We start from the raw sequence: 17,384 nt of genomic DNA on the forward strand, positions 1-17,384 counted from the left end.
AGGTGCTGAGTTCGAATCCCAGAAATCACATGGTGGTTCACAACCATCCGTAATGACATCTGATGCTCTCTTCTGGTGTGTCTGAAGACAGCTACAATGTACTCACATATAATAAATAAATAAATCTTTAAAGAAGAAGAAGAAGAAGAAGAAGAAGAAGAAGAAGAAGAAGAAAGGCCACACTCATCATCCTTCGAAGAGAAAACTAGAGATTATCCACCCCTGCTGTACCCACCCCACTAACCAACACAGAGTTAAAGTTTCTACCTGTTCTTACAGGTGCTGTGGATATGGAGTTTCTACCACACAGTGCCAGACGATCATGGTAAAGGCCTTTAATTTCAATACTTGGAAGGCTGAGGCAGCTGGGTCTCTGTGAGTCAGAGGCCAGCCTGGTCCAGAGTGAGTTCCAGGATAGTCAGGGCTACACAGACAAACCCTGTCCTAGAAAAGACTGCTTTCTCTGGCACACAAGCTTTGAGAGACACTGTGAAACATAGGAAACTCACATATGAAAAGAAGAGGTCAAATGTGTCAAGTGAATTTATACACAGAGCCGTGCAGGCAAAACTGTCTAAGCACAAGATGTAGAAAAGAACCTCTCCACACCAGACCCTGGGGCCACTCTTCTTCTCCAGGTATTCTTCCCAAAGATAACTGGTTTTTGTTTGTTTGTTTGGTTGGTTGGTTGATTTTTGGTTTTCCGAGACAGGGTTTCTCTGTGTAGCCCTAGCTGTCCTGGAACTCACTCTGTAGACCAGGCTGGCCTCGAACTCAGAAATCTGCCTGCCTCTGACTCCCAAGTGCTGGGATTAAAGGCATGTGCCACCACCGCCCAGCAAGGATAACTGTTTTAATCAGGTCTGTATTACTGCAACAAGATATCCCAGTGTAATAATTTATGAGGACAAAATGTTTAAAGTTTCTGTAATCTAATCCAAGATTTGGGGCTGCCACTGAAGGAAGCCTCTAGTGGGAGGACCCTGTCAGCAAGGTGAGGTCCGCCTATATACACGTCACAAAGTAGAAAGAAAGCCATTAGGATTCTACAACTCCATCCATGGGCACACTCCCAATGGCCTAAAGAATCCCTACAAGTCACTACCTACCTACCCTGCCTCTTGTCTCTCTGTTTTCATTTTCCTGAGATACGGTCTCTCTGTGTAGTCCTGGCTGTCCTGGAACTCACTCTGTAGACCAGGCTGGCCTTGAACTCAGAAATCCATCTGCCTTCCAATGCTGGGATTAAAGGCATAGCCAAAGGAATAAAAATTCCATAGGGAATTTTTAAAGATTTATTTATTAATTTATAAGTACATCGTAGTTGTCTTCAGACACACCAGAAGAAGGTGTCAGATCTCATTATAGATGGTTGTGAGCCACCATGTGGTTGCTGGGAATTAAACTCAGGACCTTTGGAAGAGCAGTCAGTGCTCTTAACCACTGAGCCATTGTTCCAGCCCTGTGTTCTGTGGGTTTTGTTTTTTTTTTCAGATTCATGCTTTTATACCTATATACAAAGGATTAAATTTCCAGTTGTTGGTTTGCATGCAGTAAAATCCTGTCTTAAAAAACAAAAAAAAACAAAAAACTATCAGGATGAGAGGAAACGGCAGAGAGGTGGCCTAGCAAAGCTTCTGAATTCTCTGCACCCAGTAACTTGGTGTTTTCAACAAGCCTGGGTCTTGGCGTGTCAAATCTGTTAGCAAAAAGCATAAGAGGTGCCAGGAGATCCAGGAAGGCGCCTGGTTCTGGGATTGAAGAAGTTGCAGTTTATTGACAAAATGTGTCTTGAGCAACAAAATACACAGGTGGGGCACGGTTATAATAATGCTCAATGAGTACCCTAAATCCGGCTAGCAAATTTTTATATGTGTGGGTAATGTTGGGAAACTCAGGAATTTGTTGTTGGTATCAAGTGATCCTGGTCCCTTGTGAATACTGTCCACTTTTTCACCCCCAAACTTCTCACAGCACTCCTACTGAAGAAGATTTTTAGATTTGTGTGTGTGTGTGTGTGTGTGTGTGTGTGTCTCAAGACAGGTTCTTTCCACATAGCTTTGTGCTGCCTTGGCACTCACTATGTAGACTAGGCTGGCCTTGAGCTCACAGTGATGTGTGTGCCACTTCATAAGAGCTATTTTTATTTTACTTTTTAAAGATTTGCTTATTTTTTATGAGTACACTGTAGCTTTCTTCAGACACACCAGAAGAGGGCATCGGATCCCATTACAAGTAGTTGTGAGCCACCATGTGGCTGCTGGGAATTGAACTCAACCTCTGGAAGAGCAGTCAGTGCTCTTAACTGCTGAGCCATCCTCCAGCCCTATTTCTATTTTTATTTTCTAAATACAGATCTATATAGCCCTGGCTGACTTAGAACACGCAGAGATAGCCCACCTCTGTTCAGGAGGGCTACTATTATAGCCTCAGGCCATGACATGTTTTGCCTGCTACCATATCTAGCTGGTCCCCTATTACAAGATGACTCAAGACCAGAGATGGCTTCCTCCCACTAGGGCTTCTAAGACTCCTTAATTGTAGCCGGGCAGTGGTGGCGCACATCTGTAATCCCAGCACTCTGGGAGGCAGAGGCAGGTGGATTTCTGAGTTTGAAGCCAGCCTGGTCTACACAGAGAAACCCTGTCTCGAAGAAAAAAACAAAAAACAAAAAACAAAACCAAATCCCTCCCCCCCCCAAAAAACCCCCCAAAAACCAAGCAAACAAACAAAACTCCTTAACTGTACTAAATAAATCGTTCTTATTACAAGATAACTGGTCTTAGCTACTTTAAAAACGTTTTTACTTTTATTTATGCATATAGCTGTTGCGCTACCAGCAATCGATCACCCACCAATCACAACGGGAGTGTGTGTGTGGATAAGGGCCAAATCCTCCAGCTTAGCTCAGTCTCACCCACCGGCTCTCTGACTTCTCCGCCACCCCATTCTCCTTGTCTTGTCTGAGACGCGGAATCTACGAGTCAGGGACTTCTAGAGACCCATCAGATCTACTCCACAGCAGGCCAGGCTCCGCTCCGAACTCCCCGAGGAGTGGCGATCCCCGAGGCCCCCAGTTCCCCATGGCGCCGACGCTGAGCCTGGAGCCCGCGGGCCGCAGCTGCTGGGACGAGCCGCTGAGCATCGCCGTGCGCGGCCTGGCCCCGGAGCAGCCCGTCACGCTGCGCGCGGCCCTGCGGGACGAGAAGGGCGCGCTCTTCCGAGCCCACGCGCGCTACCGCGCCGACGCCCGCGGTGAGCTGGACCTGGCGCGCGCGCCTGCGCTGGGCGGCAGCTTCACGGGGCTCGAGCCCATGGGGCTGCTCTGGGCCATGGAGCCAGAACGGCCTCTCTGGCGCCTGATCAAGCGCGACGTACGGACGCCATTCGTGGTGGAGCTGGAGGTGCTGGACGGACACGAGCCCGACTGCGGGCGGCAGCTTGCACACGAGGTGCACGAGCGTCACTTCATGGCTCCCGGGGTGCGGCGCGTGCCCGTGCGCGAGGGCCGGGTGCGCGCCTCGCTCTTCTTGCCTCCAGGTGAGCAGCTGCCCTCCTGTGCTTGCAGCCAGGATGCTGGTCGGGCGCAGCATCTGAGAAAGCCTTGCGGTCATGGGTGAGTCCTGAACTGAAGGCACCACAGGAGTAGCATCCGATGTTGCTTAGAAAAGCAGGGCACCAGAGCTTACCCAAGGCCAGTGAATTAGAAATCTGCACTGTTGGTCTTTAGGTCCACGGGTGCTTGTGCACGGGTTCAAATCTGCACTGTGATAGGACCCACGGCTGCTTGTGCACAAGTTCACATTTGGCATCTCTTGTTCAGGCAAAGTGGGTCAGCGTGAGCACAGGAGAACTTTCAAACTTGCAGGACTTTACTCAGAGTCCAGAGTCTGAAAGTGTGGGTGTAGAGTGTGTTTCTTAGGTGATTCTGAGGTAAGTCTTCGCCAGGGTCAAATCCACAGCTTTGAGAGGGGCTGTAATTCAGTGACTCACAAAGAGCTGTTGTAGGGAATTTGGCCAGTGATGTTCATGACCCTTTGATTGTTGAAATGCTGATGAAAAGCAGTTTGAAGATCATCCTAGAATAGAAGTATACTCTGTTTCCTAAACATCAGTTAATGCTTAGTGCTGCAAGTTTCAATAGCAGGTTTCTATGGTTGCTACAGAAGATGGAAGGGTTGTAGATGATTCTCTGGCAAACAGCCTTAAAATAGGATAGCTATAGTGTAACATGGAAAATTCCACCAGCAGGAAGACCTTCATAAGAGAATTCCTTAACTTCCTCATGGTTGTCTATATTTTCTTTCTCTCCTAAGTCTGTCATAACCTTGTATCCTAATTAGAGCATTGTTTTTTAAAGTTCAGCGCTTCCTGGGGTCTTTAGCATGGTAACTCTGGGGATTACCAGTTTCATTTTCCATCATACTTTTTTCCACTCTCACCTGAATCATGACTTGCAGTCAGCCAAGCTTCCCTTGTTAGAGATTCCTTTCACACTGTAATCTGTGTTAGAGTAAGCGACTCCTGCTATTCATGGAGCTCCTGCAAGTCTTGCTTGTGTGTGCATGCGCGCCTCTGTGTGTGTGTGTGTGTGTGTGTGTTTGTGTGTGGTGACATTAACACTATTATGGGGTTGGTTGGAGAGATGGCTCAGTGCTTAAGAGCACCAACTGCTCTTCCAAAGGTCCTGAGTTCAATTCCCCGAAACTACATGGTGGCCCACAGGCATTTGTAATGGGATCTTATGGTGGGTCTGAAGACAGCTACAGTGTACTCATAGACATAAAATAAAAAAAATCTTTAAAAAAAAAACCCACCATTCTCATTTAAAAAAAACAATTATGGGAAAAATTGTAACTTCGGGGTGGGAAACTGAGGAAAAGTTTCCTACAGGATCAGAAAAGAGTAAAAAATAAATAAATAAAGCCTTAGCGAGACAGATTCTAAGGCAAAGTTCAAAGGAAACAGGGGTGGAGGTAGAGGTGATGTAGTGATGTGTTGGGATTACTACAAGTTTGAGGCTTGCCTGAGCAACGATAGTGACTTTCAGATCACTCTGAGCTACAGAGAAAGATCCTGTATCAAAATAAAGAAATAAGAGAAAGTGGTGTTACTGACTATACACATCAAACACGTATAACCAGAATGCAGAATTTGACAAAGGAAATTAATACAAGGTAATAAAGACACAAAACCTCCTAGGAAGAAAGATAAGGAGCTGTAAGGAGCCTCAACACATTATCTGTGGTGCGAACAGCTCTTCTACTGCCCCAGTGTAGAAAGAAGTGCGCCCAGTAAAAGTCCAGGAACTTTTAAGCTGCCCCAGCCTGTGGGGGTGGGGGGGAGGGGGGACCCTAGGAGAGAAGGGCAGAGAATGGAAAGGACAGGAGACTCAAGAACGAGGCCAAGACCAACTTTGTTCAAGGTCCTCAAAACTGTATTTTCTCAGGGAATTTATACAGGCAGGGGAAAAAGGAGGCAAGTGGGATTTTCCGTGTAGCCCAGGTATTCTGCCAAGGTGAATCTCCAGCGGCGCACGCCTTTAATCCCAGCACTTGGGAGGCAGAGGCAGGCGAATTTCTGAGTTCCAGGACAGCCAGGGCTACACAGAGAAACCCTGTCTCGAAAACAACAACAACAAGATGTTTTCTTCTTCTGGGAGGGCACAATGACTATTGACCACCCGATCTCTCCAAGGTCTGTAGTTGAGGAGAAGTCAAAACCTAAGCCTATTCTTAAAATGAACTCTAAACATAAAGTAAGGTCAGTTTGGTTCCTGGCATAAGCAAGTACAGGTAAATGTGGAATAAGGTGGACAGTTTGATGACAACCTTGAAAATTACAAGCCTTGGGCTGGAGAGATGGCTCAGCGGTTAAGAGCAGTTGGCTGCTCTTGCAGAGGCTGTAGGTTCAATTCCCAGTACCCACATGGCAGCTTACAACTGTCTGTAACGCCAGTTATTGGTGATCTGATACCCTCTTCTATCATCTTTGAGTACCAGGCACACAGGTAGTACACACACACACACACACACACACACACACACATACACACAGGCAAAACATTCATTCTATATAAAATAAAAATATAGACATTACCTAAGAATGTAGAATTCCTTTAAAGATATTTTTACAGGTAAACCAATGGTGGGCTTTGATATCATAATAGTTGCAAGATCAAATTATCATTTTTGTTTGTTTGTTTTGTTGGGTTTTTTGTTGTTGTTTTTTTGTTTTTTGTTTTTGTTTTTTTTGAGACAGGGTTTCTCTGTGTAGCCCTGGCTGTCCTGGAACTCACTCTGTAGACCAGGCTGGCCTTGAACTCAGAAATCTGCCTGCCTCTGCCTCCCAAGTGCTAGGATGAAAGGTGTGTGCCACAACCACCCGGCAAATTATCATTTTTATTACAAGCATCAAAAACAGATTTTCAGTGGTTTAAGTAGGAAAAGAACATATTGGAAATCACAGATATAAGAATACAGTCGATAAAGACGTTGCAAATTAAGACCAGAAAACTGAGTGGATCCGAGGGAGATTTGCACAAAGAGCCAAACATCCAGTCCTCCGTCCAGCCAGCACCTGATGTCCATGATGTGGACACACAGAGCTGCTGTGGTCTCGGTGCAAATGCTGTTGAGCTGAGAACATGGTCAGCTGTCTCTCCCTCCTATGTTACTCCAAGGCCATGGACCCTCTGATATATTATCCAATAAGGTCTTCTATCAAAGTAGGGAAGAGGTTTGGATGCCCACAACTCCTCTCCCTACTCCCGTTGAAATGAAAGCACAGATTCACTTGAGTTCTCTTGTTTTGTTTTTAAGGGCCTGGACCCTTTCCTGGAATCATAGACCTTTTTGGAGTTGGAGGTGGCCTTCTGGAGTATCGGGCGAGTCTGCTGGCAGGGAAAGGCTTTGTTGTCATGGCTCTGGCTTATTATAACTACCAGGACCTCCCCAAGGACATGGGCGTTATCCACCTGGAGTATTTTGAGGAAGCTGTGACCTACCTGCTCAGTCACCATCAGGTTAGCTGTTACTTTTGTCTTTGGTTTAGAAACTATGTTTCTAAAACATCCACTCACCAAGGTAAGATTTTCTACTTGGTTGCTGAGACATTGTGAAATAATCAGATCCTCCTTTCCCAAGTCAGGAGGAAAAGTGTGTTTCTGGTACACATGCACAGTCAGCATAGACATGAGGATATCAGGTTGGAGGGGTGTCTCAGCCATTAAGACGACTTGCTGATCTTCCAGAAGGCTAAAGATGGGTAGCCAGCACCCAGGTCAAGTGACTCATAATACCCATAACTCCAAGTCCAGGGAATAAAAGTGGGCATATGAGACATGGGCACACAGAGGCATAGATGTGGAAACATACACATTCACAAGATCTAACAACAACAAAAACCCCACAAAAAGCCAAAACTCAGGCTTGACCCAGGCAGGCATACCACAGGAGGTCTAGGATCTCCTAGAGTCACCAGTGTTCTGTGTTTTGTGTCTTCTGAGCACTAAATGACTCACACTTGTGAAGTCCCTGCAGTAGGACCTGTCACTTAGAAATGTCAATCACATGGCCAAACAGTTAGGTCTGGCTGCAAGTGAGGAAGAAAAAATTCAGGTCCACATGAGTTTAGAGTGGAGTGTGGGGCAAGGCAGGGATGGTTCTGGAACAAAAGAAATCGATAATCAGTGTGACAAAGAAACTAAGAGGCCACCGATGAAGACTAGCTGAAGTGAAGGGTGACAGGAAGGGCCTCTGTTGCAAGGGTGGAAAGCTCACCCGTTAGAAGTGGTAGAGCCATTGTCTGTGAGCTTAAGGTTTTGTAAACCCTTCGATGAAAGCCAAGTTCCTGGTTCCATGTAAATCCCTTGGCTGGCCCAAGTTACAAAACTGTATAACTGCAGAAACCCATTCTCCAAAGTTTGTCATTAATTTTGAGTAGAAAAAATGTCTTCCAAGTCCATTTCCCCTAAACACCCCCCCCTTTAAAAAAAAAAGCAATTCTTAATTTGAATAATAATATTTTTGTTTGAGGAATCTCCTTCCCCAGTACCTATATATACATCTTAAACTCTTATTCATAAGGGAAACTTACCTCCGTTTACTATGATGCTTCTTGGACAATCATGAAACCATGTGATTGTAGTGCCCACCACTTAATGTAAATGCATCACTTGCAAGAAGGAAACCATTCTCCTGACTTGTCCACGTGCTTCCTTAGACATAGTAATGCTTAAGGATGGTCTGTAAGGGTCTGAAAATCACTGAAGGAAGACCCCAGACTCAGAGTATTCAAAGGCAAAGAGCAGTTATTCTGCAGAAACATCTAGCATGGAGGGGGTGTTACCATCATTTTGGAGCAGCAGCCTCCACAGAGATATTGGAGTCCCTTTTATAACAGGACTGCTTAATTGCTTCTGAGATAACAATAGACTTCTAAAACTTAGGGCCCATTCCAAGGGGTTCCAGAAACCATTAACAGAAGGTCATAAAGAAGATACACATCACAAGGCCCCAGGTGCAAAAACAAGAGATAAGATATTGACTAGGTTTGTCTAAACAAAACATAAAGGACACTTAGTTACTGTCTTAAATGTTGTATATAAGCTTGTAACAAATGGTGAAAGGCTTCTACTTAGAGAATCCCTGCCAAGGCTTTACCTAGCCTCCCCCTGTTGTTCTCATTCAGGTGCTAAACCACAGGCTGTAGCCTCCAGAGCAACTCAGACAGGCAGATCAACTGCAAAAGCAGAGTACCTTACACCCAGGATAGATAGCAAATGGTCTATAGCCTAGTTTCTGAGTGGAGATAAAATGGGATATGAAAAATGAATTCCTCAGTTCCAGATATTGCTCATCTGAGCTTCATGGAGTCTGTGGGACTTAAAGAGTTGAGTCTCCTCTTACTGCTGACAACTGATTTGAAGGGAGCTAATCATCTTTGAAAGCCAGGATGATAGAGTGAGATTCATGGCTCTGCAAGCTCTGCTGTGGAAGTCATGTGCTGGCAGGATAGGAAGCCTGGATGTTTGGCTCTTTGTACAATCTCTGCTCTCGGTTTCCTGGTTCTAATTTCCAATGTCTTTATCAATTGTATTCTTATATCCGTGACCTCACAAATGTACTTATTCCTTTTCCTTTCTCTGTCACTTTCTTAGGTCAAGGGTCCAGGAATTGGCTTACTGGGGATTTCCAAAGGGGCTGAACTCTGCCTCTCCATGGCCTCTTTCCTGAAAGGCATCACGGCTGCTGTCATAATCAATGGCTCGGTGGCCAATGTTGCCAGAACCTTAAAATACAAGGATGAGAGTCTGCCCCCTGTGGGCAATGACCTAAATCGAACCAAAGTAACCAAAGATGGCTTTTCAGATATGGTGGATTTTCTGAATGTCCCTCTGGAAGGACCTGACCAGAAGAGCTTCATCCCCGTGGAAAGGTCTGACACGACCTTCCTGTTTCTTGTTGGTCTGGATGACCACAACTGGAAGAGTGAGTTCTATGCCAGAGAGGCCTCCAAACACCTGCAGGCCCACGGGAAGGAGACGCCCCAGATCATCTGCTACCCAGAGACCGGCCACAATATTGAGCCTCCTTACTTCCCCTGGTGCAAAGCTTCAATACACACTTACTTTAACATCGTTGTGATCTGGGGAGGGGAGCCCAGGGCTCATGCCATGGCCCAAGTGGATGCTTGGCAGCAACTCCAGACTTTTTTCCATAAACATTTGAGTGGGGACAAGAGGCCAATCCCAGCAAAACTGTGATTTTCTCTGAGTAGTGACTTTTCTGGTGCTGATCCCTCCTGAGAACAGCTGCCCCCCATTAGAATGGGAATGTCTTTTTTTCTTTCTCTTTTTGATGAAGGTAAACTTTCCCCACAAGGTTTCCAATGGATTGTGTTTGAGGACGATTGGGTCTTACTTTCTTATGGTGCCCAGGACAGAGCTCGGCCAGGGCTTGTGCATAGCAGGCTAGCACTCTGCCGCTGAGCCATCCCTTTGAGCCTTAGCAGGCAGCAAATTTTAAGAACCTTAAGAGGTTGAGAAGCATTACTACTCTGTGGCACAGCGTGCAACTGATAATGTGTCAGTGCCAACTACATAATGCAAGCCAATAACTATTCACTGAATGGATGTTCATAAATAAATCCTTAACCTCTGTGCCAGAAAGCATGCGCAGTAGCCCCTCGTGCAGGTGAGTTCTTCATTGCAGAGTCTACCACCTATGGATCGGACCTACTTGAAAATGGCACTAAATCTCCACTGAACATACAGGGGCCTTTCAGGTCATTTTTCCTTAAGCTTTATGCTGTAGTGTAAGAGCTGTTTGCACAGTGTTTTATGTGCAAACACTATGACCCTACACTTAGTGATAAAACACATAGTGATCTTAGTGTTTTAACATAGATTTTCTGATTACATGCCAATTCCACACCATTTTATATGAAGTATGTGAATCATTGCAGTTTTTGGGTCCAGGTACCAATCGTTTACGAATGCCAGTAAACAGCTGTAATATAAAACTCATTACAATATCAGATTTGGGGCTGGAGAGATGGCTCAGTGGTTAAGAGCACTGATTGCTCTTCCAAAGGTCCTGAGTTCAATTCCCAGCAAGCACATGGTGGTCCACAACCATTTGTGATGGGATCTGATGCTCGTTTCTGGTATTTCTGAAGACAGCAACAGTATAGACACATACATAAAATAAATAAATAAATCTTAAAAAAATATATCAGGCCAGGTAGTGGTGGCGCATGCCTTTAATCCCAGCACTTGGGAGGAAGAGGCAGGTGGATTTCTGAGTTCAAGGCTAGCCTGGTCTACAGAGTAAGTTCCAGGACAGCTAGGGCTACACAGAGAAACCCTGTCTCAAAATAAAAAACAAAAAACAGAAAAACAACAAAAAAATACATCAGATTTTAATTTCTCCTCTTAGAATGGAAGTCATAACACTTTACAGACTATTTACTAGTTACAAGTAAAACTAATAAAAATTTTAAAGCAAATATGCATCTAGTTTTGTAATATCTTCTCAAATGAATATTGGGTTCTTGTTAATACTATAGACAAGTAACTTCAGTATTTTAAAAGTTGGAAAAACATTTAGATTAGGATTATGTGATTTTTAACAGTGATAATTGTAAAAATATATAAACGTGAGATCACCTGAAATAGTCCAATAAACCTAGATGTTTCTTAAAGCATTAACTGTATTTGCACCTTAATTAATTATTGTTGTGTTCTGATTCTTTTTTTTTTTAAAAAGGTTTTTTTAAGGAAACCAACTTCTTATATCTATTTTCCTTTGAAACTCAAGAACATTAGGTGTTTGTTGCAGAGACCTGAGAGAATGGCGGACTACAGTTTGATGCTGTAGCAGCCTAGCCTCAGCTTCAGTGTACTTTTACACACGATATAACAAAGAAAGCATTACTCCAAGGAGGGTTGAACTCAGAACAGCATGTAGATAAATGTGCCAGTAAGCACAGAGTAAATATTAACAGAGCAGCCCTTTCCTAGAACTTTCTCGGGACAGACAATTTAAACACAATTGCCTGGCACATACCATAGATTATATCTGAGAAGACACGAAAGCAGGGCAGGAGGTCATATCCAGACTCAGGACAAACTGAGGACAGCGCTTGGCACGTCCTTCCGTCAGATTGGATGTTCCAACATCCGACAAGAACAAGCACATCTTATACTTTGAATGTAAATGTTTGTCACAGAAGTTATGCAATCATGTACGTCCATAAACAATCCAGGGACCAGAATACAGCTGGGGTAAAAGGCCCTTTGCCCTTTGTCCTGGGGCCTCTCCCACAGTTCCCCAAGGCACTGTTCATCATGTATGCCTTCCCCTCTGCTCGATTTTCCTTTTGAATTTTCTGCTGAAATAGGCAGAAAAGAGAAAGAGAAAATGAGGGAACGTTTAAGCCTTGCAGCATACACACACACACACACACACACACACACACACACACACACACACTATAATAAACACTCAGGGGAAAGACTTCTAGAAATAAAGTTTTCAGTTTTTGGAAGTGGAGGTAAATTCTTTCTGTCTATCCTGCATGTTCAGTAACCTGAAATTAAACCCAACATTGACACACTGGAGACCCATGCATTTACAAACGGTGCCAGCCAAGAATGCAGCCTTGCACAGAGGAAGGAGAAGACTGAGACACTGAGCAACTTGTCACTCGGGGAGTCCAAGAGGCAGAGACAGGAATTGAATCTTTAGAGCTCAGTGGACGGACATCCTAAACTGCCTTCCTCTTCATTGTCAGCCGTTGTGGTACAGAGGGATGGGGAGCAAAGGCAGTCAGTCAGTCACAGAGATTCCTTCTTGTTCTCTGGCCGTGTGGTTGCACTGCTTCTCAGACTTCACCTTTCCCTCATTACCTTTGCTCTGTGTAGCCAGGTAAGGGTTTGCATACACCAAGGTCTCTGAGTCCTGAATCTCCCAGACAATGTGTGGGCAATTGGCCTTGAGAGCCAACAAACCTGCAGCTGTGTGTACTTGATGAGCTGTCCCATGGGTGCGCAGATCCCTCTGAACAGAAGGAAGGGCAAATGTCATATTTAGGAAAGAATATGAAGTGTCTAGCAAAATCCTATCTCACTGTGTAGCCTCGGCTGTTCTGGAACTTTCTATGTAGACCCTGTTTACCTCAAACTCATAAGGATATTCCTGCCTCTGTTCCCTAACACAATAAATGCTGAGATTAAAGGCATGCACCTCTGTGCCCAGTCTTAGTCATTGTAAGACCCGAAAAAACTGAGGGCGCCCCAGCGCCCCACGCCTTGGAAGGCAACACCCATATCACTTGAGAGAAATCGTCTTGATGCAAGAGGATTTTTTTTATTCCAGAACTCTGGGTTCCACAGCCATACACCGCACAGAGGTAGAGGGCTGTGGGACCCTGAGTACAGAATTGGGACAGCTTTTATAAGTTTACAACAAAGCCCTCGAATTACAAACCAATCATTCCTTAGCATTGAGAGCCCGCAAAGTGCAAGCCAATCGATTTGTACCACTCCATAGATTTTAGGCCAATCAGTTTAAATTATCGGAGCCCGCGCTCCATGGACCAATTAGTTTCCTATTTTCTTGGAGGTCTATAGCTGCATGAACTCCTGGATGGGGGTAATGGCGTAAGCAGTTTATAGAAGCAAGCTAAGCAGATAATTAGCTCATTTCCAGTTACCTTATGGAGCCACTATTCAAGGCCATTTTGCCTAGCTCTTAACAAAGGGCAGGCTCTGGAATGCAACCTTTTATCTAATTTCTAACAAAGAGCACAAAGAGTGGGCTCTGGAATATGAAGTGTTTGGGGGCTCCTTAGAAGGCTGGAGTTAGAGCTTCTTTGGAGCGAGATAGCATTTTAAACTTCTGACTTCTTGGGGTCATTAGAGAGTTAGGCTGTATTTTCTATCCTTTCACCATAAGCATTTTACTGTGTGTCGTCCTCCTGACTGTGTTCTGGGTTCTGACATTCACGGTGATTTCACCACCACCACAGAATTATTTTTGTTGCTCCCTTCATAACTGTAATTTTGCTACTGTTATGAATCATAATGTTTGATATTTCTGATGGTCTTAGGTGATTCCTTCATAGGGGTTGAGACTCACAGGTTGAGAAACACTGAGGAAAGTAAAAGACAATTTGATGGTGCTAAGGTCTACCCTGGTCTAGCAGCGTTCTCCACCCTTAGGGAGTTACAAGCATACTCTTGCCCACATTAGCACAGGGGTAGGTCCAATCATTTTTTTTTATTATGACAATCTTTATAATAGCATATCTTAGGCTTTACTCCCTTATGTTGATTGAGCACAGAAGTTTTTGAATCCACAAGAAGTACCACAGGGAGCATTTATCTGCCTGTAAGCACTGTGGACACCCAAAATGGCAAAAGCAGCTTTTTCCACACACACAACAGACACCCAGTATCACTTCCTCAGGCACTGCAGTGAGAGCCAAATCTTGAATATATTTCTTTGTTTATTGGATTGTAAATTTAAGCATTTTTGTCTCTTTAGGTCTTGGTTTTGTTTGTTTGTTTTCTTTTTTGCCAATTGCTTTGTAAACATCTTTCCTGCCTTGGTGGGGGTGGGGGGGGTCACCTGTCCAACTGCTTTGTAGCTTACAAGAGCGAGGCTACAAAGTCTGAATTCCAGTGTTTCTGGTCTTGGTGAATCCAAAGATTCCTGAATGACAAAGGTTTTTGTTGTTGTTATTGTTGCTGCTGTTATAATTTTTGAGTAAAAGTTGCTGGGTTACTTGAATCAAGTTGTTGAAAAACCAGTGCACAGTATCTAGAATTGTAAAGATCTTTTCTCTGTCTCTCTTGGAGCTACTTTTTTTCTTTTTCTTTTTCTTTCCCCCTTCCCTTTCTCCCTCTTGCTCAGCCCCCTGCTCGCACAAGCCCATAGGTTTTTTGTTTCTGGTCACTGATGTTTGTGAGCCACTATGTGGCTGCTAGGATTTGAATTCATGACCTCTGGAAGTACAGTCTGTGCTCTTAACCGCTGAGCCATCTCACAAGCCCCTAGGGCTACAGCAAGATGTCCTGAAGTGTTCTTGCCATGCCTCACTAGTTGACAGTGGCCATGGCCCTAAGACAGAGAGTGCATACAACCATTTCCCGCTTTCCCAGGGCTTTCTTACATATGCCCTGTTCACAGGCCTGGGCTCCTCCATGCAGATCACCAAAAGAGACAGTATGCTGAGTCTTTGTTTCCCTACAGAGGTTGGCCCTCTGGGCAGGCCTCAGGTTGGCACAGAATTCCATTATTGCATGCTGGTCACTTGAGAGCTTCATGGAGTCTGAGGAAACGCATGCCTCCTGCTGCAGTGCTTACTCCCAAGGGTCCTCAAAATCCCCTTCAAAGCACCAACAGATAACAGCCTATCTCTCTATGCTACTGAATGCAAAAATGAAACAAAAAGGAAAGGAACATGGTGCTTCTAGGTATGGTGGAGGAGACAGCTAATTTTAGATATGTGGAAGAACATAGCCAAGGCACAGACATCTAGGACAGTCCAGAGCAGACATGACCAGACTGCACTGGTTTCTGCAAGGAGGGGGAAGGGAAGAAAGATGGGGAGAGAGAGGAAGCAGGTGCAGCAGCCAGAAGGTCAATGGTATAGAAGCAGCAGGTAGCTAAATTAGTTGGATTATACAGGGAAGAGCAGCCCAGGCTCCTAGGCTGGAGAATTCAGGGTAGTGAGGGTGGAGTATGCCAGCCAGGAGTGCCCTGTGACAGGTAGGGACTGAGGGATTCTGGAAGAACCTGGCAGCCAGGTCCATTTTATTTTTGTTAAATAGGTACCTCAGCCATTTGTCTCAGGTTTGAAACCTAACAGCTGCTTGTCCCCAAAAAAGTCTTTCAAAGTATTAACATATAGTTACACACCTTTTAGAACTACTTGTCTTAATTTTACCCCTGACAAAAGAGAATCTCTCACATTCTGAGATTTTTTTTTTTTTTTGAGATTTAGTTATTTATTTTATGTAAATGAGTTCTGTAGCTGTCGTCAGACACACCAGAAGAGGGCATCAGATCCCATTACAGATGGTTGTGAGCCACCATGTGGTTGCTGGGATTTGAACTCAGGGCCTTTGGAAGAGTAGTCAGTGCTCTTAAGTGCTGAGCCATCTCTCCAACTCCCTTTCTGTGTCTTTGTTCTTCATATTCCTGCTTCTCTCGATAGCTTTTCCTTGTTGACTAAATGTACGTTTCAATTCGAGATCCCATGGCTTAGGCATCTATGCTGTGGCATTCAAATCCATTGGGAAAAGCCAAAGACTTCCTCAATTCAATTTTAGATTAAATGAATTAGTTCTTACTGTTGGCAGAAGGACAGCCACTGTGGACCCGGACAGCTTGCCACACAGAAGGGAGCTAAAGGAAGGGTTTATAGAGGTGGACATTACAGGTATGGAATCCACACTGGGAATAACATTATTGGACTCCCTGAGTTGTTTTCTCTTTCCCATTGTATAGTAGTAAAAAGAACTACAAGAGAGCTTACAAAAGCAAAAAGCGGGTGGTAAAAACACCTCCAAGCAAGAACCAGATTATTCTATTCCTGTCTCATCTATAAATTATTACACAGGTCTGAGCACTCTGGGGAGAAATGTCACTAAGCGACTGGGATAATAACCTCATCAGTGTAGGGCTGCTGGCTGTCATGTCCCCACATCCATTTCTACGTCCCAGGTGCTACAGCAAGGCTTGGGTCTGAGAACCGTGTCAGGGGCTGCAAGGGAATGAAGGAAATGTAAGACTCGGGGGAGTCTTAACTTACTGGAGAACACCCCCCTCCCCGAGTGGACCATGTGGAGACGGGAATCAATGCAAACCACAAGAGGAATTTTTATTTAATATCCAGCATGCTGGGATCACTCTGCACATGAAGAGTGTGCAGTCCACACAGTGGACCTTTTATACAGTCCTCAGGGCAGCCGCCATTAGGTACAATGTGATTGGCAGAACAGTGTTACCTTTAAACTGACTGGTCTCTAGGGATGAGGTCCTTTGGAATGTGCCCCCACCCTTAGGCCGGTCTCCCCCCCACCCTTGTGGTATGGGGAATGTAATTTATCCTCTGACCTTTTTAAAGTTTCTGAGTTAACCCTTTCAGAAAGACAGACACACAGACACTGTTGTGGGTCTAGAGTTGTTCAGAGAATCACCAGTCTGACTTGAGTTTCAATTTTAGTAAAATAGAAGCTTTTTATTAAAAACTGGCTAGGAGCTGGGCAGTGGTGGCGCATGCCTATAATACCAGCACTCTGGGAGGCAGAGGCAGAGGCAGGCGGATTTCTGAGTTCGAGGCTGGTCTACAGAGTGAGTTACAGGACAGCCAGGGCTATACAGAGAAACCCTGTCTCAAAAAAACCAAATCCAAAATAAATAAATAAATAAATAAATAAATAAATAAAATAAACTGGCCAGGATGGAAGCAGAGAGAGTTCTCTAGGTAGGACCTCAGCTATTGTTAGTTCAGGGATGATAAGGGCAAAAATCACAAAGTTATAATTCTGGGGAGCCAAATTTGTAAGTATTACAGCACTGAGGGGAAAGATATCCTGGCAGTCAGGAGCCAAGAAATCCCACAAAGTCACACAGCACAACAGACTTCACACAGGAGGCTTATTGGGAAAGACACAGGAGGGTGGCTGCTTCTGCTGGTGGGGGTCGGGGGTGAAGCACCAGAGAACTGAATGGGAGACTGGTTTTATTGAGGGTTTTTGGGGATAGGCTTTTCCAAGGTAGGCATCGGTGGGATTTCAGGTCCTGACTTTGGGCTTTTTAACCCTACAAAATTAACTCACATCATAAGACTTGGGGGAGTCTTAACTTACT

The 17,384-nt window shown here is 44.7% G+C and overlaps 1 protein-coding gene across 1 annotated transcript; it reads left to right on the forward strand.

Moving 5' to 3' along the window:
* Positions 1 to 2,993: 2,993 nt before the first annotated feature.
* On the forward strand, positions 2,994 to 10,961 carry LOC127687147 (acyl-coenzyme A thioesterase 5-like). The gene is made up of 3 exons (XM_052185462.1): positions 2,994 to 3,540; positions 6,822 to 7,024; positions 9,161 to 10,961. The coding sequence occupies exons 1-3, from the start codon at positions 3,084 to 3,086 to the stop codon at positions 9,764 to 9,766; spliced, it is 1,266 nt and encodes a 421-aa protein (XP_052041422.1). The 5' UTR covers positions 2,994 to 3,083; the 3' UTR covers positions 9,767 to 10,961.
* The last annotated feature ends 6,423 nt before the right edge of the window (positions 10,962 to 17,384 follow it).

Source organism: Apodemus sylvaticus, chromosome 6 (genome assembly GCF_947179515.1).
Source record: "Apodemus sylvaticus chromosome 6, mApoSyl1.1, whole genome shotgun sequence".
NCBI lineage: Eukaryota > Metazoa > Chordata > Mammalia > Rodentia > Muridae > Apodemus > Apodemus sylvaticus.

Coding starts and splice junctions, on each gene's coding strand:
- LOC127687147 (XM_052185462.1), top strand. CDS start 3,084: ATGGCGCCGACGCTGAGCCTGGAGCCCGCGGGCCGCAGCTGCTGGGAC. Junction 3,541..6,821: donor CTCGCTCTTCTTGCCTCCAG/GTGAGCAGCTGC, acceptor TTTGTTTTTAAG/GGCCTGGACCCTTTCCTGGA. Junction 7,025..9,160: donor ACCTGCTCAGTCACCATCAG/GTTAGCTGTTAC, acceptor TCACTTTCTTAG/GTCAAGGGTCCAGGAATTGG.